Here is a 21,919-nt window from a genome sequence, read left to right on the forward strand (position 1 = left end):
TTAACGCTAGATACGTGGCATAGCTACAGAAATCACGTTTTTACTTTAACTTTCAGAGTACTGGTTTCCTGTTCCATGGTTCCAGTTCATAGGTTATAACATAAATAAACAGAACTCAGAAGCGTGGGAATTTATGTGGGAACTATGGTTGACAACGAAGCAAGAGTGCATTTTAGAATGATAAGATTCATTCACGAAGCAGGTAATTTCCTTTGAAAACCCAAGGCATAACAGATTGTCACATTGTCGGTCGTCTGTTAGCCTTTTTTAACGGTTTTGTTTTCATTAATTTTAATAATGATATGAAATGCAGAGCTGGACGGAGTGTCTGTGCAGTTAGGACTTTCACACTAAAACAATAGTGTTACAGATAAAGGGTTTTATATTTTAAATGCACAATTAAAGATAAGATATTGTACTTTCATGTGCTTAGTTCCATCTGCACCATGAAAACTGATTTATTCAACACGGACAACAGGTCATAGTTTTCCTTACCTAGTTTGTCTACCCTGGACTTTACTTTTTATGAGCAACTCGGCAGGTGTTTCTAGAAAAGCAGAGGACGCTTACCCTACCAGTGCACCTGGTTCATGCTCCCAGTTTTAAGTGGAGTCCGAGTTGCTCAATTGCTTTTGTTACTTTGTATGTATGATTTTAATTACTTTGTGTTCTTTGTTGTGTATGTCTGTTTTCCATGTCTGGTCTTTGTCCCTGGATTACATTATTTTGATTACTGCTATAACCATGGTTCCCTTGATTACTCTTCCATAAATCTATGAAACAGCGATGATTTATTTTTAATTTAAGATGTGTTTTGAGTATTATTACAATTACTTTTTATCAACAATTTTTTATCAATAAAGTTATAGGGAAACATCTTCATCAGTTGACTTTCTCTTAACATTTTTACAAATTTTCTTCGAATTGACACTTATTCTACTTTCATTATACTGTGGATGTGACGTTGCAGGAAAACATAGGCTGCACAGATATGGTTCCACAATTGTAGGCTTTGCCTATGTGGAACAGAGCTATTTGTTAACCCTTTTGGGGTTCAGTGTCTGATTTGGCTGTCCATTGACAGTAGGTTTAATCTTTTTGTGCCAGAGCATCATTTGATCTTGTTTATAATGCACCACTATATTGTAATATCTCAACCGAAAGGATTATGCAAGACTTCCTATAACACACTATGCATCTGCATTATTACCCATAAATACATTAATCACTTCCCATACCTAATTGAATATGTCATTTTCAAGTAATGTTTCTTTCGATAGCACAATTTTTAGCCATTCATTTGCTTGTGAAGACAGATTTATTTTTAGTGAACTTCATTTTAATGATGTACACAGAAGAGTCATACATGTACATTCTTGGTTTAATATCCTTGGTTAAGGCATGTACAATGTACATTTATATAGATTTTCAAACATTGTAAACACATTTCATTCACAATCTATAGTTGAGAAATACATATAATCCTTTTGAAGTTTAAACAATAGTAGGCATTATTTTTGTGACTGATAGTGATTTTATTGATGATGCACGGCTTTGTTGCTTTGGATGATGTCCCAACCTACAGGGATATGTACATGTAAGACTTTCACTTTGCAACATGTCGATAGATAAAACAATTGTTTCTGAATCACATAATTTTTGACAGAACAATTTTGAGTCATTCATGTTTATGACCCACTACATACACTTTACATGTACATGTATACAGGACTTTGCTGAAGCTCTATGCCTGTATCCCTGTTATAGGACTTACTTGTCTTTTATTAGTTTTCTGTTACTTTGCATAAGAAATTCAAATAAATAAGAGTCTTGAAACAAATCAAACCAGATGTTTTAACACTTAATTATCTTGGTTGAATTTTAAATTGCAACTCCATACTCATTGTACAGTAACAGTGTGATCAGGCCTTTCACTAAGAGGCAGTACCCAGCATTTTATCCTTCAAAGCTACTGCAAGGTACCTCCCTCAGTTTTATATTTGGTACATTTTTATAAAAGATAATGATGAAAAGTGCATGTACCTTCTACAAATACCAAATGTACCTGAATTGAAAAAAGATGGAACCCTTGTGTAATGAAGTTGATTTATAAGCATTTTTGAAAAAATAATTAACAATTTTGACAATTAACCTATAAAAGAATTATTCAATGAAAAACAAATACTTGTATTCAAACATTCAAGATAGACAATTTTTCATGCACATTTGTAGTTATAGTTAAATAGCCAACAAGATCATTCAGTTGCAAAATATATAATCAGAGCTCCAGGTAAGCCCTTATTTTTAGAAAGGACGTACATGTACAAAAAACATTGCCGCCATTACTAAATATAGAACATAGGGGTCAGACAGTAGATTTTTGCATATATCTCCAAAACCCTTAGGTTTAGCCAAATTCTGACATAGATAAAAGTATTCAGCATGATGAGATCAATTTGTGGTAAAATTTTGGTGAAAATCTGTCGACCCATGTTGGATTTATTGCACTCTTTGGACTTTTTTTGCTGTTTTTTCAAAAATCTACTTCTCAAAAACTACCATACAGAATTCAATGAAAGTTGTTTTTTTTGTTTTGTAGGGTATCCTCAACAAAATGTCCGTTTGGATTTTTGATCGATTAAAAAACATAGCGCCTGTTACTAAGAATAGAACAATTTCTTGTTAGAGTTATTGCCCTTGAAAAGTGAAAATTTGACCAGGTGAGCGATTCAGGCTCTTAGGAGCCTCTTGTTTTTATGAATCTCCAATTTTGGTTTTTGAGTAAAATTGGACTTTATTTGTATAAAAATGGGGGAAGTTCAGTTTTTGGGCTATAACTCAAAAATCAGTGCAGCAATTTTAATGAAACTTTGATGAATTGTTTATTTATATTGATGAAAGCTCCCTTTCAAGTTTTGAACATTTTTGATAGCACAGATTATAGTTATGGGACTTTATTCATAAAAAGAGGGAGTTTCACAGTTTTTAGACTATAACTCGAAATTGGTTGGACCAACTTCCATGAAACTTTGATGAATTGTTTCAATTTAATTGATGAGAGCTCCTTTTAAATATTTATGAACTACTGATTTTTTCATTTTTGAGTTATGGGACTTTATTCATAAAAAAGTGGAGAGTTTTCCTATATTTGTGCAACAACCTGAAACTTTGTTTAATGGTTTATTTCTATTAATGTAAGCTCCCTTTTGATTTATATATATTTTTTATTTTACATTTTGTAGTTTTTTATCATACCATACAGATACAAAAATTCTTGGATCTATAGAAAGTACTTTGTCCATCTGTCTGTGTGTCTGTTCATGTTATCTTTTAAAGTCTTGGTGCAAGTATTTGATTTATTTCACTACTTCCATTTAGATAGAAATATTATATTACTTTGCAAAGCATTTTATTAGAATTTTAGCCAATAAAAATGAGTGAAAATGCATTAACTGTCAAATTAGTGGCTACGCAGTACACATACATGTACATGTTACATTGTACATATTGCTGTGTAAGCAAACTTTAGATTCAAACTGTACATGCAACAACAACTTTTTCTCTTTGTGGAATTCCTTGACTTCCCTTTATATTTTCTTAGCATTGATGTCAAAAGAGATCTAAATGAATGATTTCAATGAATCATCCTATTTCAGTCAATATTGTGAATTGTTCATTTTTTCAATAAATGCAGTACTCCCTATTTTATATAATTGGTAATGTACAATAAAGTGGAAGTGAAACTCAGCAATTATTGATAATGAACAAGCATGCTACAAAGCACAAGACAACATTCTAAAGTTCTAACATTCTCTTCCATATCTAATGACAGTAAAGTTAAGGAATCTTTGATTACATTATAAGAACAGCTGTAAAAACTGTCCAAGTCAGTGAGCTAAAAACGTGGTCAAGAAAAGATAAAATAAGTAATTTTAAAGGTGTAAGTGTATGCAGCTACATGTGCATTTTTGTATACATGTAGAATACAACATATATGCAAATACCTATGTATAGGCATGCAGTGGGAGGTAATACCGGTCTTTGTATCTTATACTATATAAGTGGTATAATTCCTTTTAAATTCAAAAGACAATTCAGAACAAGTAAATCTAATTACAATCATTATTGTTACTCACTATTTACCAGTTCACTCCCAGAATTTTGCTACAGATGTAAGTGTTTTGAGTAACTCTAATTTTTCGTTCTTGTTTTTTTTAGCAATTTTCTCAAGTATTCTTAGTCACTCCTATTTTTTTCTGTAGTAGCCGTCTTTCTTCTTCATTTTAGCCATGGTCCTTAGCTCTTGGTGATTATTTCCTATTTGACTATGATTTTTCTTCATGTCTACATATAATTTATGAGAGAATATGATTTTTTTCCTTACAGGGCTAAGACTAAAGATGAAGTCCATTCCATTAGCCTCAGCTTGTGTTATATATCACAGATTTTTCAAAGAATACACTCTTCAAGAGTGTGATGCATATGTAAGTCAGTTTGAACAAAAATTATTTATCATTCACTAAGGCACAGACCATTTTTTCTCGAGGGGGACCTGGAATTTTATGTTGAGTTAGAAAATTTATCTACATTGTTAAATAATGGGGGAAATATTGAATCACATTTTAATACCTCCAGCAAACAAAGTTTGGAGGGGTAAATGCCCTAGGTTTCACCCTGCCTGTCCGTCTGTCCCAACATTTTCTAAGCAGCTTGCAGCATTGTTGTGAAACTTCGTGGGATGTAATATAACCATAAGGAGATGTGCATACTGTCAGGATTTTATGTTTGGACAAAAAATATAGAAATGATGGCTGTTGAACATAGGCATTTTTCAGCAAAACTTGGTCTGATGTATTGTCTGCAACTCCTTGTCATCGACTTGCAAGATTGTTATGAAACTTAATGGAGTGTCAAATTACCATATTGAGATGTGTATATTGTCAAGAATTTGTGTTTGGACAAAAATTGTGGAAATAATGGCTGTTGAACTTGTGCATTTTCAGGAAAAAATTGGCCTGATGCATTGTCTGCAACTCCTCCTCAGTGACTTGCAGGATTATTATGAACTTAATGAGTGTTAAATTACCATATGGAGATGTATATGTTGTCAGGAATTTACATTTGGACAAAAATTGTCAAAATGACGGTCGTTGTACTAAATGTTTTTCAGCAAAACTTGGTCTGATGTGTTCTTCACAACAACAAAATAGTACTGACTGCTGTATGAAGTTTTAGAAATGGCAGCAAATTGTGTGTCAAAAGTGTCTATCCACCATCAAAATTGTATCCAACATGAATCTGAAGTCCACATTGGTTCCCAAATGAACCAGGTACAACAGGCTGCAGGGGTATTAGTCCCATTAGGGGCAATGCCTAGTTTTTTTCTGTCCATGGCTTAGTGAAAAAGAATTTTTGCTCAAATTTGGAATAATTTTATTTGTTTCAAAATAACTTCAGGCCCTCCCCTCACTATAAAAATAGTCTGTGCCTACATAGTGTGTAATTATGTTATGTAAGTTCAAAACTTAGAAAAAATACTTTTATGTTGAATGAAACTTTCATGGCCATAATAGAAAAGATACTCATTTGGCTTGTCATGATGAATATAAAAGTTACTACTAAAAACAACTCAGGCTTGCAAATATTTATTTCAACATTTATTTAATTAATCTCAACAAAAGTGTAAATGATAAATAAGGAATTTAGGAATGTAATTGTCAGAATTCAGTCCAGGAATGCACCTGTTATTAATCAGTCCAACTTTTAAGTAGGGTTAAGGCTGAATTATAAGTCATTTTTCACCCGCAAAGTAGACCTTGATTTATTCCAACTACGTGTATTTTCAAGTTCATACAATAACATGAATAAAGGAATTTACTCATGACACCTACATTGTACATTGTATATCCTTTAGTTAGCTCACCTGGCCTGAAACTACTGAGAGGAATTCTATGAAACTCTGCACAGATGTTCCTTAGGGTATCTTGCACAAAAGCTATGTTTAGATTTTTGATCCATCATAAAACATGGCTGCCATTACTAAAAATATAACATTGGGGTCTGATTGTAGTTTTTCACATATATCTCCAAAACCATTAGGTTTAGCCAAATTCTGATTTAGGGTAAAAGTGTTCAGCATGATGAGATCTATCTGTGGTCAAATTTCCATTTTTGTCTTTTAAGCCATGTATTGATCCTTATAAGTCCTACCAAAGTCTTCTTGGGTCAAAATTATTAATAAACTTCTTGTTAAATTTATTGCCATTGAAAGACAAAATTTAACAAGGTGTGCGATTCAGGTTCCTGGGAGTCACTTGTTTTAAAATGGTTTCAATAGCTTAATTGCATAAAAGCTCAAAATGTATTCTCTACATACATTGCATATATGTTTTGATAAACATGTACATGTACATTTTGTATATGTACATGTATTGCTTATTTAATAGTTGATAACAGTACTAACAGTATTTCTTAACTTTTTAACTTTTAGTTGATAGCATCTACTGCAATATATCTAGCTGGTAAAGTTGAAGAAGACCATATTAAACCTCGAGATGTTGTTAATGTCTGTTATGGGTAAATACTTTTCATAACACTGTAAACTACTCAAGTATTTTGGTTATACTTGTATAATCATGTTAGTTTTTATATTATATTATTGCCATCACTTGTTGTCGTCGTTGTTGTCTGTAGTCATTAACAATTTTTCAAAACTCTTCTCCTCAGACACTACTTGACCAATTGGAACCAAACTTAGTATGAATGATCCTTGGCATATCCTGCATAGAACTGATGTGGGGATTTTTGATCCGTCAAAAAAATGGCAGACATTACTAAAAATAGAACGGGGGGGGGGGGGAGGGGGGTGTCCACACAGTAGTTTTTCCCATATATCTCCAAAACTGTTAGGTTTAGGCAAATTCTAACTTGGTAAAAGTGTTCATCTTGATGAGATCTATCTGTGGAACAATTTTTCATTTAGTTTGTTAAGCCATGTTTGAGTTGTTGCCCTTTTTCAACCTTATTTTGCTATTTTTTTTGTAATTTCTTTCAAAAAACTTCTTCTCTGATCTGACACTACTTGACCAATTGAAACTGAACTTGGTATAAATATTGCTTTGGGTATCCTGTATAGAACTGATGTAGGGGTTTTTTATCCTTATAAAAACCTGGCTGCCGTTACTAAAAATAGAACATAGGGATCAGACAGTAGTTGTTTGCATATATCTTCAAAACTGTTAGGTTTAGCCAAATTCTGACAGGGGAATAGTGCTCAGCATGATGAGATCTATATGTGGTCAAATTTTCATTTTAATCATTAAGTTATTGCCCTTTTTGACGTTTTGTGATGTTTTTAATGTTATTTCTTTCAAAAATCTTCTCCTCTGACACTACTGGACCAATTGAAACCAAACTTGGTATGAATGTTCTTTGGGGTACGTGCATGGAACTGTTGTGGGCATTTTTGGCACATTGAAAATGATGGCTGCAGTTACTAAAAATAGAACATAAGGTTCAGGCAGTAGTTTTTTTGCATATATTTCCGTTAGGTTTAGTCAAATTCTTTTTTTAATAGCTGAAATGATCCTTATCATAAGGCCTACAAAAGTCTTCAGGGACAAAAGTTGTCAGATGACTCCTTGTAAGAGTTTTTCCCCGTGAAAGATGAAAAATGACTGATTTTTTTTTACAGTTTCAGCCAATATCTTGAAAACTATGATGGATAGAAAGAAACTTTCAATTGCTGAAATGATCCTTATAAGTCCTACCAGAGTCTTATTGATCAAAAATGTTTGGACATGTTAAATTAATTGCCTTTGAAAGGCCAAATTCAAACAGGTGAGGGATTCAGGCTCTGGGAGCCTCTTGTTAAATTGGGAGTGTGAATATCAGACATAATTAGTATGACATTTAGGACTAATTAATCATGTTTATTACATGAATGATCCTGCTTTCCTATTCCTGTAATTTAATGACAGTGTTCTCCCTAAGATTTACAGATAACTTTCTGGCATCCCCTGAATTTTAATATAGTATCTTGCATCTAGAAATTATAGCATTACATTTGCATTGGTACCCATGGGAAGTTCTTTGTGGATAGCATCCTGGTAAAAATGTAGTATCAGGGCAATGTGATGCTATATAGCCCTGGGGAGATCACTGAATGATATTAATTTTGTTCTTCTACATCACAACTATAATAGCTTGTTTTGCGTGATACATTTTTGCTACATGCAGATGTACTCTCAAACTCTCATTGAAGGAGATAATAAGCTATTCTTTACTTGTATAAATTGACTGATGGCAATAATTCTTGTTCACTGTAACAATTGTTTTTTTTTTTTTAATTCAATTATGTCAAATTAATAAAAGCAAATAAGCATGACCATTTTATTTCATATTGTTATTTATCTAGAACACTACACAAAAGAAGACCCCCACTGGAATATAACCAGCTCTTCCGACAGCTGAATGAATCCATAGTGGACAGTGAATTATTTGTTCTTAGAGCATTACAGTTCAGACTAGTCTTTCATCATCCTCATAGGGTAAATATACTTAATAGTAAATTGGTTATTGAAAACTTTATGATCATAAACTTCCAAATTTTCTCAGAGTTATTGAACTTTTAGCTTGCCTGGCTGCAGGCCATGTGAGCTTTTGCCATCACTTGGCGTCCGTCGTCGTCATTAACAATTTTTAAAAAATCTTCTCCTCTGGCACTGCTTGACCAATTCAACCAAACTTGGTATGAATGTTCCTTGGGGTATCCTGCATAAAACTGATGTGGGGATTTTTGATCTATCGAAAAACATGGCTGCTGTTTACTAAAAATAGAACAGAGGGGGTCAGACAGTAGTTTTTTCACATATATCTCAAAAACTGTTAGGTTTAGCCAAATTCTAACTTGGTAAAAGTGTTCATCTTGATGAGATCTATCTGTGGGACAATTTTTCATTTTAATCTGTTAAGCCATGTTTGTGTTATTGCCCTTTTTCAACCTTTTTTGCTATCACGAAAAAACATGGCCACTTTTTCCAAAAATAGAACATAGAGGTCAGACAGTAGATTTTCACATACTGTTAGGTTTAGTCAAATTCTGACAAGGTTTAAGTGTTCAAATTCTTGTTTAAATCTGTTATGCCATGTTGGAGTTATTGCCCTTTTTGATGTTTTTTGACTATTTTTAATGTTATATCTTTCAAAAATCTTCTCTGAAACTGCTTACCAATTGGAACCAAACTTGGTATGAATGTTTCTTGAGATATCCTGCATAGAACTCACACGGGGATTTTTGATGTGAGGAAAAACATGGCTGCTGTTACTAATAATTGAACAGAGGGGGTCAGACAGTAGTTTTTCGCATATTATATCTCCAAAATCATTAGATTTAGCCAAATTCTTTCATAGCTGAAATGATCATTTATTATTTTGTTTTATTCATATGATTATTATAAGGCCTGCAAAAGTCTTCAGGGATAAAGTTGACTCCTTGTAAGAGTTATTGCCCTTGAAAAATGTTGTTCTTTTTTTTTTTACTGTCTTGAAAACTATGATAGATAGAAACTTTCAAGTGCTGAAATGATACTTATGGTAAGTCCTACCAAAGTCTTCTTGAGTCAAAATTTTTGTACAACTTCATGCTAAATTTATTGCCCTTGAAAGGCAAAATTTAACCAGGTGAACGATTCAGGCTCCTGGTAGCCTCTTGTTCTTCAAAAGGGGTTGTATTTTCTACCTTTATCACCAACAGTGGAAGCAGGTCTAAAGTAGCAACTCAACTTTGTCCCTCTATCCAACTGTCTGTCACATTTAGGGAGTACCTAATTTGGGTAATTATACCCCTGTTCCTAATGGAAGAGGGATATACTGTTTTACCCTTGTAAAATTTCCTCTGCAATTCTTCCTGTAGGTATGCCATATGGTGCGACCCATTTTGGAATGATTTGACAACAACTTCCTGTTTACAAAGGACAATGTTTATTTTTTTTCACTCTATATTTTTGCAAGTTGAAATTTTTATCACAATTTTCTCATTTACTACATGTACTAATCACAGCAGCTTGAAATTTGAACATTTTCTTCCTTTAAGTATGCCATTTGTTGGGTGTCATTTTTGGAAAAAAAATTGACAATAACTTCCTGTTTACTTTGGACTGTAGATTTTATATTTTGAAAGATGAAATTTTAGTGGCAATTCATTTTTTGAAAATTTCATTTACAACTTCATGTTTTTCGAGAACTTTGTTTATTATTTTTACTTTATATTTTTTGTCACATTTTTTCTGCAACGCCTCCATTACAATGGCCTGAAATTTTTGATACATTCTTCCTATCAGTATGCCATATAATGGGATTCATTTTTGGAAAAAATTTAACAACTTTCTGTTTACGAAGGACTTTGTTTTTTACTTATATTGTGATTGAAGGCAGAGATATCACTAGTGAGCCATTACTCACAGATTTCTTGTTTGTACTAATAAAACGTATTGAAATCATGTAATACACACTGAGCACAGTCAATAAATGTTCATCAAATTTGTCCAATTCAAAATTGGACAAATTTGACGAACATTTATTGTGTTTTATTCCTGTTTGACTTTACAGTTTTTGCAGTAGTATTCACTGTCTGAAGTACTCTTTCAGTATTTTGTTACCAACATTTTTTAATGTGCTTAGTTTGTATATGACCATAAAAAAATGTGGTTGCGAAGCTATTGTCTTCTACTACAGTTTTGTGCAATAACTTGAAAAATTGTTAGACTTTATAAAATTTTACAAGGTTCCAAACCACAAAAGGTAGGATTGGTATTGATTTTGGGGGTAATGGCCTGAACTGTTTTGCAAGTAGGGGCCAAAAATGGTGTTTTATAGAATTGAACTACATGTAGATGTATATGACTCCAGGAAAAGCATGTGGATGTCTATGATATTTTTCCACTATTTTCTGTACTTCAAATGTCAGACTGTAATTGATTGAAATTAAGGGTTAAGATTTAAGAGGCCAAAGATCGGCCATAAAAAAACATTTTCCTGATGTCCAGACAACTGACTGTAAGTTCATGAATTTGCATGGAATTCCACAAGGTTCCATAACACTTAAAGAGGGCTAGGATTTAGGAGGTTGATACTTGTACTGACTAGAACTTGGGACAAAAATGGGGCCAGTAACAAGCATTTACCTATATCTGGATGATAGCCTGAATAATAGGGAATGGATCTCTTTGAAATTATATAACACAGTGCCATACCTTGCTATTGATTTTGTAGGTTGTTACTGAAAACATTTAGGAACTAGATCAAATTGTCATTCGGTGTCAATGTCGAATTGCAATAAAAACGAAAGCTATATCAAGCTTGAATGGTGTTTACTTACTTGCAACAACGGTTCAGGCTTTGACCTCTGGGGTTGTATCAAGCCTTGCCTAAGAAGTTGCCATGCAAATCATTACAGTATCAACATTCTTATTGTATGAATAAATAAGATTGTATAATTAATGTCAGAGTTTTTCATTTCAGTATTTGTTGCATTACCTTAAATTTTTAAAAGATTGGATGGAGCCATTAAAATGGGATGAATTGCCACTAGCTCGTACTGCCTGGGCATTGCTAAGAGACAGTTATCATGGTAGATTGTGTTTACAATATAAGCCACAACATATAGCAGTAGCCATTTTATATATGACATTAGAAAGCCATGGTGCAGAAATTCCCTATGAACATTCAGCCATTACACCATGGTGGAAAGTGTTTGCTGATGATATTTCTTTAGACATTATAAAAATGATCATACAGGACTTGATCAACATTTATGATCTAGAGACAAGTTTAAGCCAATAAAAATATTTTGTTACAAAGTATTACATCATCTCTATTAATAATTATAGTTAAAACATAAGTCTTTTGGAAAGTTATTTTCACCCATTTATGTCACTAGAAAAGAGTTAGAGATACATTCATTGGACTTCAACTGACATGACACAAGCTGTATGGATCACTGTTTGATGTTCATTGCCTATAAATTAAGGATATTTGAAATGTCAACTTGGTGAAAGGAAACAAGTTCTAGGAATAAACATCCTCAAATGTCAAAACTTAAAATTCCTAATACATTTATATGCAATGCTAAGTATGTATATTAGTAATGAACTATAGTTGACTTAGCTGGAAAAAATTGTTCAGTACTGGTATTGGAGGACAGAAACTCTAATAAGCTTTATGGCACATTTTAATGATAATATTCATGTACCAGAATGTTCATATAAACTACCATGACATAATAAATACATGAGAAGAAAAGATTTATAAATCAGTAAACAGTAAAATTCTTGCAAGACAATGCTGTAAGTACATATGCTGTGTGCAAACAACTACTGAATTACAAATCTGCATCAATATCTGCTTATATTATTGAAATACCATACCATGATCAACTCTACAACATTCCAATCCCATTTACACAAAGCACCACAGGTAGAAAAACTCTCATTTCCACCTTGAAGTGAACTCTTTCTTACCATCTAATCATGTACATATACATTGTTCATTTGTTACTACCATGTTCTCCCATTATAGCACTGTACTTCGTATTGCATTAGCACTGTGCTATCTTTCTCACCATCTAATCATGTACATATGCATTGTTCATTTGTTACTACCATGTTCTCCCATTATAGCAATGTACTTTGTACCGCATTAGCACTGTGAAATCAGAAAAAAAAACTTTAGTAAGAATACATTATTGCATTAGCACTGTGCTATCAGAAAAAAAACTTTAGTAAGAATACATTATGAGCACTGTACTATAATTTGGGAGAAAAGCCTCAAGCGTTGTGCCATGGCAATGAGCACTGTGCTGGGAGAATTCTTACATAAGTTATTTGTCACTGTTTTTAACCAGCCATACTTCATTGGTTCTTCCCACCAGTTGGAAAGGACTGTTGTACCCTGCAGTAAACCACATGTCTGGCCTTATTTTACTGGAGTCATTGATCTTATCAGTTAGAGACTTGGCTTCAGACAGCCAGTCATTTTCTTTAGCAAAACCGCCAAATGATGTGACATAAACATCCATAGCAGGCCTTTCCTCTATAAATACATCAGATGCTGAGGGTTTGGGAGGTTTATCCTGGTGTTCCTTGGGTATATAAAATGAAACTGTAAATGAATTTTCACAATTAGGTCCTGCACCTGGAACAATTTTAGTTGTCACTGGTGCTGTCATATCAACTTTCAGGCCTGGAATAGAATAAATGTAATGAAGCCATTGCAACTGCTTACAAGAAAAATTAGAGAAAAAATAGTTTCAAATTCTTAATAGAGTGCATAGCTCAATAATTGTATTCAATACAAATTTTACCTTTAACCATAGAGGCATTTTAAGTTTGACAGAAAGTTAATCTGTAATACAAGTATCGGTACATTTCGTAAGGTCTTTACTAGTTCCAACCTGTTACAACTTACACCTGCCTCATATAAAGTCCAGTAAGATTGATATCTAATATTTTACTGTTTGGAAATACACAATTACGAACCTGTCAAACATCACACATATATTTAATATTTACTTAATGTATAAGAGATGGGGTTCAACATTCAAAACACTATCTGTATTTATAGGTACAATTTTGTTCTTACTTTGTTCATTATTTCCAGTTATGTATTTGAATAGCCTTTGAAATCCTATTTCTCTAGCGTTTTCATGACTCATTCCTTCTATTGTTGTGCTGACCCATTTTGATGCAACATAATGACGTTCTTCAAGTCCCTGTAGATGTACGGTAATACATGTACTTGTATAATGAAGTTAGTAAAATTTTTTGTAATAAAAAAAACTAAACTTTCAGTTCATAACATTGCAAAGCATCTACAAGTAAGTCACTTCTTTCAAAGTGTATTTTTCAGTTATAAATTATTTATGTACTTGAAGAAATAGGTGTTTATATCTGGCTCATACAGCTGTATTTGTTTTTTTTTAACTCACATTTTGTATCTCATTAGGATTGGACTTGCTCTCAAATAGAGGTTTTTCAAGAAATTTTCCAGTGACAGCAGATCCAACAGCTTTTAATAAACTGGTCATCTTTGGAGTTTCTCTACAAAAATTTATCAAAAAGGAGTTAAAGCTGACTTATTCATAAATAGAATGCACATGTTAATGTACTACACGTTTCGCCCTTGATTATCTATGGCTCTCCCAATTGAACCAGTGGTCTTACACATCAAATGATGTATAATATACAGGCATTCATTTCATTTTGTCAAATTGGTGACCACCAATTTTTTTATATGAAACAAATGCATGTGGTATAGTAAATAGTCCACTTATAATAGCTAAAATATGACATACATTTTAATCTTATGTAAAATAACTTACCACTGTGTGCAAGGGGTGGTACCCAAAGTTTCATATGTTTTTGTTGATTTTAACGCTGGATTTTAACAGAGAGATATAATACACATATAATAATTGTATATCTAGGTCTGATTTTACGTACATTATGTACAAGGTTTCCTTACCTTGTTAAGTCAGCAAATGGGTTAGGTGCAGTAGGTAGATTAAGACAGCGATCACTAATCAGCCTTTTTATACAAAATCTGTTCAATAGCATCAATCTTATGCAATTAGAATAAAAACTTTCTTTTGGTGTTATAAAAACGAACTCGTGATCTTTATTGGTCACCTGGTCACTATTTCGGACTTGTATAACTTGTTTACATTACCACGTGAAACCACACGTGGGTAAATATTTAATATGGACAATTCCATTTTGTCAACAGGTAAAAATCGTTTCTTTAAAAGTGTCAATAAATTGAAGTAGCAGAAAAAGTTTGTATTTATACGTATACCTTCCTATAGAAACATTCTGGTTTTAATATTTAACTAACTAGTAGTGCGAGCAAATTCTTATACAATATGTATATGCAATTTGTTAAATTTATCATCCCCTTAAAAGCAAAGTAGAATAGATCAGAAAAACATCCGGTACCCGAGCACCTGTTTAGTTGCATAACTCTTCTACTGTTGATTATCTAAGCCGCCAACTTTCAAAGTAAGTAAATGAAAATGTCGTACTATAATAGAAATATTTTGATTTATCTAGGTATTTTCAAGAAAGACGATGTAAATTTTGATGATATCATGTGCCATAGACCTGTAATCAGGGATTTTTCGTATAAAATATACTATTTTACTTTTATAAATTATAACCTGCAGTAGAGGGTAATACGCTGAAGTAACACACTATGAAGATGTATCATCCGGGACGCAGTCGAGGGTAATTTATTTTCTGAGTGTGTTACTCGAGGTGTCACCCTTTGCTGCAGGCAATATGTGTTACATTATACTCAGTATTACGAAATACTGTGGCCAGCCGTTGTGGAATTTATGACCTATTTATTAATATCAATAAATTATTTATTGGTATCAATAAATAAATTATTGATACATGAATTCAGGATTATTATTGTTAACAATAAATTGTACAGTTTATTAACACATTAATAAATATTAACATGTTATTAAATCATTTATTGATATCAATAGATAGATGAAACATTAGCGTGTTTATAAAGAGGATACCACTATAGGTGGCCAGAAAAGTGTTTCTTATTGCTTATTTTATTGGATATTGCGTAATGTGGAATAAGATTTAATAACACATTAATTAATATTTAATAACATGTTAATAATCCATCTATTTATTAATATCAATTAATCATTTATGCACATGTTGATAATTAATTATTAACATTTTGATAATATTTATCAACATGTCATTAAATATTTATAATATCAATAAATGGGGAATAAATTCCACAACAGATTGCCATAGAATACCCTTTTCAATACCTCACACCTTTACGTAAATGTGCATAACCTTAAAGAAACTTTTGGGAATTCAAACTCAAATGTAATTGTTGCAGATCCTCAGATGAAGTATAAGTCTAACTGTTATGGAATTTACAAGTATTTTACATTTAAAAAAAATCAAAATAGCGGAAGAATAACTTGAATAATTCAGTGCTCTCTATCCACTACTTTTTTCGAGGAAATCTTGAAAATAAAGCAAACGAGCTTGATGAAACGGTTCCTGACCACTTACAGGTCCTTTATGACAAAACTGTTAGGGATCTTTCTGAAGAACAAGCAAAACAAGTCAGAATCTTTTTGAGAAAGTTTTTTTTCCTTATTCTCCAAACATGATAAAGACTTTGGTAGAACAAATGTCATAAAGCATTCCATTAACGTACAAAATGCAATGCCAGTTTGGGAACCACCTTGTAAGGTTCCTCATTTTCTGCAGTCTGAATATGACCAGGCTATAGACAGTATGCTGGAGAAAAATGTCATTGTTAATGGAGTGATTGTTGTGATCATAATATAATGACTGGATTATTTGGGTTAGCCAAAAAACAAAGATTTACACTTCCACTATAGGAAAGTTCTTCGTGATGGCATCACTTACCTGTGATTTGGTTTTTGTTGGCAAAAAATCCATTGAGTGGCATGGGCATCAACTTTAAATCATCATAACTTTTTTTGTTTATTTTAAGATAATTGAAAAATTCATTTGGTTCCCTACTCTGCCAATAAAATTCTTTTTATTCACAGAATTTTTAAATAAATATTCAGTAATTAGGTTATATGAGCATTACATTTAAAAAAAAAATAGATTTTTATGTATGATTATCGCTTCAAATAATAGAGGTATAAATTCTCACTCAAAATATGAATTATTTTATCTATAAAGAAACATTTTACAGAACCCAAATTGGATATTTGCCAACCAATTTGACACTTAATGATAAGAAAATTAGTGAATGTAACATCACTAATGAGATTGGCAAACTCTCCTATTCATTTCATCTTAAATGAAAAGGATGTGCAAATGCACAAGGAAGGGCATTTCAGGTCTAGAGGGAGATATATGTATATCATGATATTTCATGGTGATATATGGTAACTAATTATTATTTAAGGGAGCAGAGCTACATGTGGAAAGAATTCAATAGATCGAAATAACACTTAATACTTATCGAATAGGAATTAGTGTTTTTTTGTATGAAGTATAAAACACATGGATATCATATTCTATAGAATTTTTTTTCGAAATGTTTTTAGGATGTTGATGAGCCTTACAGTTCTTAGTATCCTGCTAGGATGTATTCATGGAAACACCTTATACTTTCAACCCAAAGAATCAAACTTTATTCATGAATTTCTTCCCAATGAGAAGCTTGTTGCAAAAAAGCCTGAATTTTGTAACAAACTTGATTGTCCAGAATACTCAGTAGTTGAAGCTGGAAAGGTAATTAAGTAAAGACCCTTTAGTGAGTTCATAAAAAGAGCATGCATCACATTTACTTCCTACAAGTTCAGGCTTGACTTGAGTAGTACAAAAGAATGTTATATGTGGAAATGTATTTTGAGCATTCTTCAAGCATGCTCATCAACTATCCCTCAGCGCAAAATTGTCTATTCCACCATGTGTCAAAGTGCTGGTTTATTCAATCAACCATATGTATCAGCACATATTTGAGGCTTGAGGATCTCATCAAATCTATGTTTATAGGTAGTGGGGTTCTAAAACAGAAATGTAATAAAGGGAGGCCCAGGCTGTCACCTCATTTTTGCCAAGATTTTGCACAAAATAAACCAAATTAAATGGCTTGGTCAAAATCCATTTGGGTTTAAGTGTTTGGTATAGGGAAATCTATCTGTGGTTAAATTTGTCTGAAAATCTGTCGTCCCATTTTGGAATTATTGCCCATTTTGAAAATTTTTTTTTCAAAAATCTTTTCCAGAGAATTGAATGAAAGTTGATAGGATTGTTACTTAGATATGAGCATTAGGAATTTTATCGAAGAAAAACCTAGGGAGCTTTTACAAAAAATAGAACATGGCTTTTGCCAGGTGAGCAATTCCATCTCTTTAGAGCCTCTAGTATCTAGTTTCCAGTAGAGAATTCCTCCTAGTCATTCTTGCACAATGAACAAATAATTCACATTGAGATCTTTTTTTTATATTCTAGGGTTATGAATTAAGAGAGTACGGACCAACAGCATGGGTTTGGACATCTATGACAGGAGTTGACTATAAGAAATCAACTAGAGATATGTTTATGAAACTGTTTGACTATATTCAGGGAGAGAACAAGAAGAGTATGTGTAATTATATGATTCTTCATACTGTGGATCAAAGCTATTTAGCATATTTTTTTTTTCTAGAACGAGAAAAATAAGGCCATGTACATGCATCTTGTTTTTCAAAATTAGTCCGACAGTTATTTACTTCATTTATAGCAGTTTTGCCTCACAAGTGCAAATATTTTTTTAAATTTTCTTTGTTACTTGTACAAGATTTTGTGTATCTTTTTCATCTTCTAGTATTTATCAGAACGACCTTTAGAATTTGCCAAAACTCATGGCTGAAAATGAGATATTATCAAAGTGTATAGGTGAAAATGACCTCAATAAAAAATCAAGACTAAATAGTGAAAAAAGGAATCAGTCATACTTCAGAGGTCTTTTTACTACATTTATAGAAAATGGTACAGATATGGTGAAACACAACAAATGCACCATCCTATAACCCTTATGAAAGTAGTAAATACAGAGATCACCACTTTTAAGTAAGCTCTAAAAAGCCCCTACAACGAAAGTAATAAAATCCAAGGTAACAGAACGGTGACACATCTTCAAAATAAAGTTAAAAGTCAAATAAGGACACAGACACATTTATGACCAGCATTGGCATTAGAACAAGGTATTTTGAATTTGGAATTATTTTTGAGTTAAGAAAATGAAAAAAAAAGAGTTATAAAACTAATTCTTACTTAGGGGCTTATCTATGCTGGCATGGCTTAAGTAGAAGTTAAGTTGGATATCAAAAGGCAATGAAAACTTACTAACCTCCCTTACTCATGATGGCATGACTGCGACTAACCCCCTTAGTAGGAGCGAGTTTAATAACTAATTTTTTTGCATATTTTCTTAATTCTAAAATGATTTCAATTTCAAATAATACCTTATTTTAAGGTGAAATCATTCATTTCTAACCAAGTATCATGCTGCAAGTGCAGCGAACAACTTGGAAATAGTGGGCAAATATCTGAAATCAACAAAATCGGACGAAGGCAGTAAAATCGTGCATCATTCATAAATGAACAAATGTACAAATATTTTACTTTTATTTTTGTAGAGGAGAAGATAGCAATGACAGCTCCAGTTCTGGTCAGGCTCATCCCTGGACAAGGCCCAGCTTGTGATAACAACTTTACAATGTCCTTTTACATCTCAAAGAAGGTAAAAGAACCACCCATGCCATCTGATCCTTCAGTTTTCCTGGAAAATGATCCACAACACTTCAGGGCATATGTCAGGTAAGTCTAATGTATTGTAGGTTCTGTACTTCTTTATTGCCAGTACATTGTTCTGAATTTTAAAATAATACTGGTAGTCTACATATCGTTAAGTTTGATTATCTCCCCCTTGAAAGCACCATGCATTTATCAAGACTGAATACATTTCTTAAATTTAATCAAATTTGTTAAATGGTTAAGACACTTGAAATGAAAATAGTTCAGGACACAGTTGTCATATTTTTAGTTACTAATTTTTAAAAATTTTTATTTTAGTTCCAATAGTGCTAATAGGCAAAAACTTTGGGCTTGAATAAGAAATTAAAAAAAAAAATAAAATCTCACTTAATTAAATGTGGATTTTTTAGAATGAAGTGTAAGTATATGCTCACTTTATTTGTTGTAAAAATGCTTTGTAGGGATTGATTAACATGGAATGTTTAATCTTCCAATATATACCAAGTCATGATTGAACTACAATCGGTTTTAGCCTAATTTTCAGTTGCCAAATTTTGAAATCAGTCCACATATTATATATGTATATAATTGTATTTAATTACAGGCAGTTTGGAGGATATGTTCTTACTGAAGGAGAATGGGTAGAGAATGCACAGAAGCTTGTGAAATCTATCGATGACTCCAGTAAATACAGATCTGATTTCTTCTTCACAGCTGGATATAATAGCCCTTTCCAACTGTTGAACAGACATAATGAAATATGGTTCATTGCGAAATAAGTGTATGCAATATCCGAAACAAATATCCTAGAAACATTAAAAACAATTCAAATTTTGTGGGCTTTCAACATTTGAGATTTCAGCTTTCTGAGGAAACAATCGGATATGTTATAGAATGATCTGTTTAAATTCATTATATATTTTATACCCTTACTCAATGAGTGGGTGGTATATTGGAATCACCTTGTCCGTCATAATTTTTTTCACAGTAATCTTGATTCCCAATGGATGGATTGATTTCAAATTAGGCATGTGGCTCTATTAAGGTATGGCTTACATCGTAAGTGATTTTGGGTGCTTCAGTGCAATACAATATTCTTGCTCTAGTTTGGATATGTCTCAGCATTTGACTTTCAAATGACACCATATTTATACATATATATTAGACTAAAATCTTCTGTGTTTCAAGTTAGAAAAAAGGAGATTTTTGGCTTTTTAGTACTAACAGTGCTGTTAAAATCTAAATTTCATTGCTCATATTTCAAAATGAATTGGCATTTTAGCAAACTACAGTGCACTACAGATTTGATTTCTGAATACATGTTTTTTTATATGTTATCATTAATGATATATTTTAACAATTTCTATAGTCCCTTGTATATGATTTAAAGGGTTGTCTCTTTATATTTTCTGTTGACTAAGTGTTGAAAATAGTACTTTCTCATTATATCATTGTGTCAATGGTGAGCACATGGTAATAGATGGCATTCATATTTATATACATCAAGAGGATTACAATTTGTTTTGATATTTGATTTGTATGAACTTTTTTTATAAAAATTTTTGACATATTTTGAAGACTTTTTTCCCCTCTATTTCCCATAATATATTGGTATTGTATTAATCATTCCAATAAATTTGTATGTTGTATATGTAAAGTTGAAGAACTGAAGGTATATGTTTATTGGTGCAGTTTCTGAACATTTTCATTTTTTTTTAAATAAAGATATGTTTGTATTAGTTATGGCTTGAATATATTCTCACCTGAATCTGTGATTAAATGATACAGTGTTGTCACTTCTGATACAGAAAAAAATTTGGTCATTTTATGGTATGGCTCTATCAACGTCAGTATGAAAGTGCATGTATCTCCGGGATTTTGTAGAAAAAATGTCATACTACAAAAGGAACAGAGGATAAGCATAAGCATAAGCATGTTGATGGCAGAGGTCTCACACAGTATTTTAGCAACAAGACAATACCCTCCAATTATACATGTATGATTTAAGCATACCTGATAGGACAGCCTAATACAAAATACAGCATTGATATATAGAATGAAACAAGATTTCCATTTTCCATTTTTTGCAGGTTATCTTATGGATACCTGTAATGGTAATCTGTAAAAATCAAAGAAAAATATTCCTATATGACTTTCTTGGGTGTTTTAAAATTTGACAATAATGGGTGACAAAGAAGAAAATATGAAGCTTTGAAAAATCCCTTATTGAGAATTAAACGTAATACCGGTAATCGTTACTTTACCATGATAATTGAGCAGATATGTTGTTCACTTAAATGTAAGGCCATCCATCAACTCATGATTTATTATTCTTATACGACCGCAAAAAAAAAATCGTCCTATATTGGTATCACCCTGTTGTCGTCGTCGTCGTCGTCGTTAGCGGCATTCAAATTTAGTTTATTTACGAAAACTATAGTAAAAATTTTATCTTTTTGAAATTTTCATACATTGTTCTTGGGGACCGGCGGATGGCGCTACAGTAGTGGTTTTTGAAGGTTTTTGCCCCTCCCCTTCCGGAAATAAGGGGTCAAATGGAGGAAAATGGGTGTTATCATTTTAATTGATTACAAAAA

General features: G+C 32.3%; 3 protein-coding genes and 1 long non-coding RNA gene across 5 annotated transcripts; 2 read left to right on the plus strand and 2 right to left on the minus strand.

Annotated features, from left to right (window-relative positions):
• The first annotated feature begins 48 nt into the window (after window positions 1-48).
• Window positions 49-11,861, plus strand: LOC148629201 (cyclin-Q-like). 2 transcript variants are annotated; one of them, XM_088546009.1, is made up of 5 exons: window positions 49-202; window positions 4,387-4,484; window positions 6,491-6,576; window positions 8,417-8,549; window positions 11,521-11,861. In XM_088546009.1, exons 1-5 carry the CDS (start codon window positions 145-147, stop codon window positions 11,839-11,841), a joined length of 696 nt encoding a protein of 231 aa, XP_088402135.1. In that variant the 5' UTR covers window positions 49-144; the 3' UTR covers window positions 11,842-11,861. The 2 variants fall into 2 exon arrangements, with proteins under 2 accessions (XP_088402135.1, XP_088402139.1); XM_088546013.1 differs by lacking the exon at window positions 49-202 and adding an exon at window positions 2,598-2,720.
• A 350-nt stretch (window positions 11,862-12,211) lies between these two features.
• On the minus strand, window positions 12,212-14,723 carry LOC148629202 (heme-binding protein 2-like). The gene is made up of 4 exons (XM_088546022.1): window positions 14,521-14,723; window positions 13,985-14,096; window positions 13,639-13,768; window positions 12,212-13,239 (listed from the first exon to the last, which is right to left on the minus strand). The coding sequence occupies exons 1-4, from the start codon at window positions 14,610-14,612 to the stop codon at window positions 12,878-12,880; spliced, it is 696 nt and encodes a 231-aa protein (XP_088402148.1). The 5' UTR covers window positions 14,613-14,723; the 3' UTR covers window positions 12,212-12,877.
• Window positions 14,724-14,957: 234 nt separating this feature from the next.
• On the plus strand, window positions 14,958-21,061 carry LOC148629203 (heme-binding protein 2-like). The gene is made up of 5 exons (XM_088546036.1): window positions 14,958-15,053; window positions 17,126-17,312; window positions 18,036-18,165; window positions 19,205-19,385; window positions 19,927-21,061. Exons 2-5 carry the CDS (start codon window positions 17,127-17,129, stop codon window positions 20,099-20,101), a joined length of 672 nt encoding a protein of 223 aa, XP_088402162.1. The 5' UTR covers window positions 14,958-15,053; window position 17,126; the 3' UTR covers window positions 20,102-21,061.
• On the minus strand, window positions 19,326-21,802 carry LOC148629204 (uncharacterized). Its single transcript, XR_015915332.1, has 3 exons — window positions 21,587-21,802; window positions 21,086-21,219; window positions 19,326-19,437 (listed from the first exon to the last, which is right to left on the minus strand). It is a non-coding gene; the product is annotated as an uncharacterized LOC148629204 (long non-coding RNA).
• Window positions 21,803-21,919: the final 117 nt, after the last annotated feature.

The sequence above is a fragment of the Perna viridis genome, chromosome 1 (assembly GCF_037379345.1).
Source record: "Perna viridis isolate PV_CMFRI_1.1 ecotype Kerala chromosome 1, ASM3737934v1, whole genome shotgun sequence".
Taxonomy (NCBI): Eukaryota; Metazoa; Mollusca; class Bivalvia; order Mytilida; family Mytilidae; genus Perna; species Perna viridis.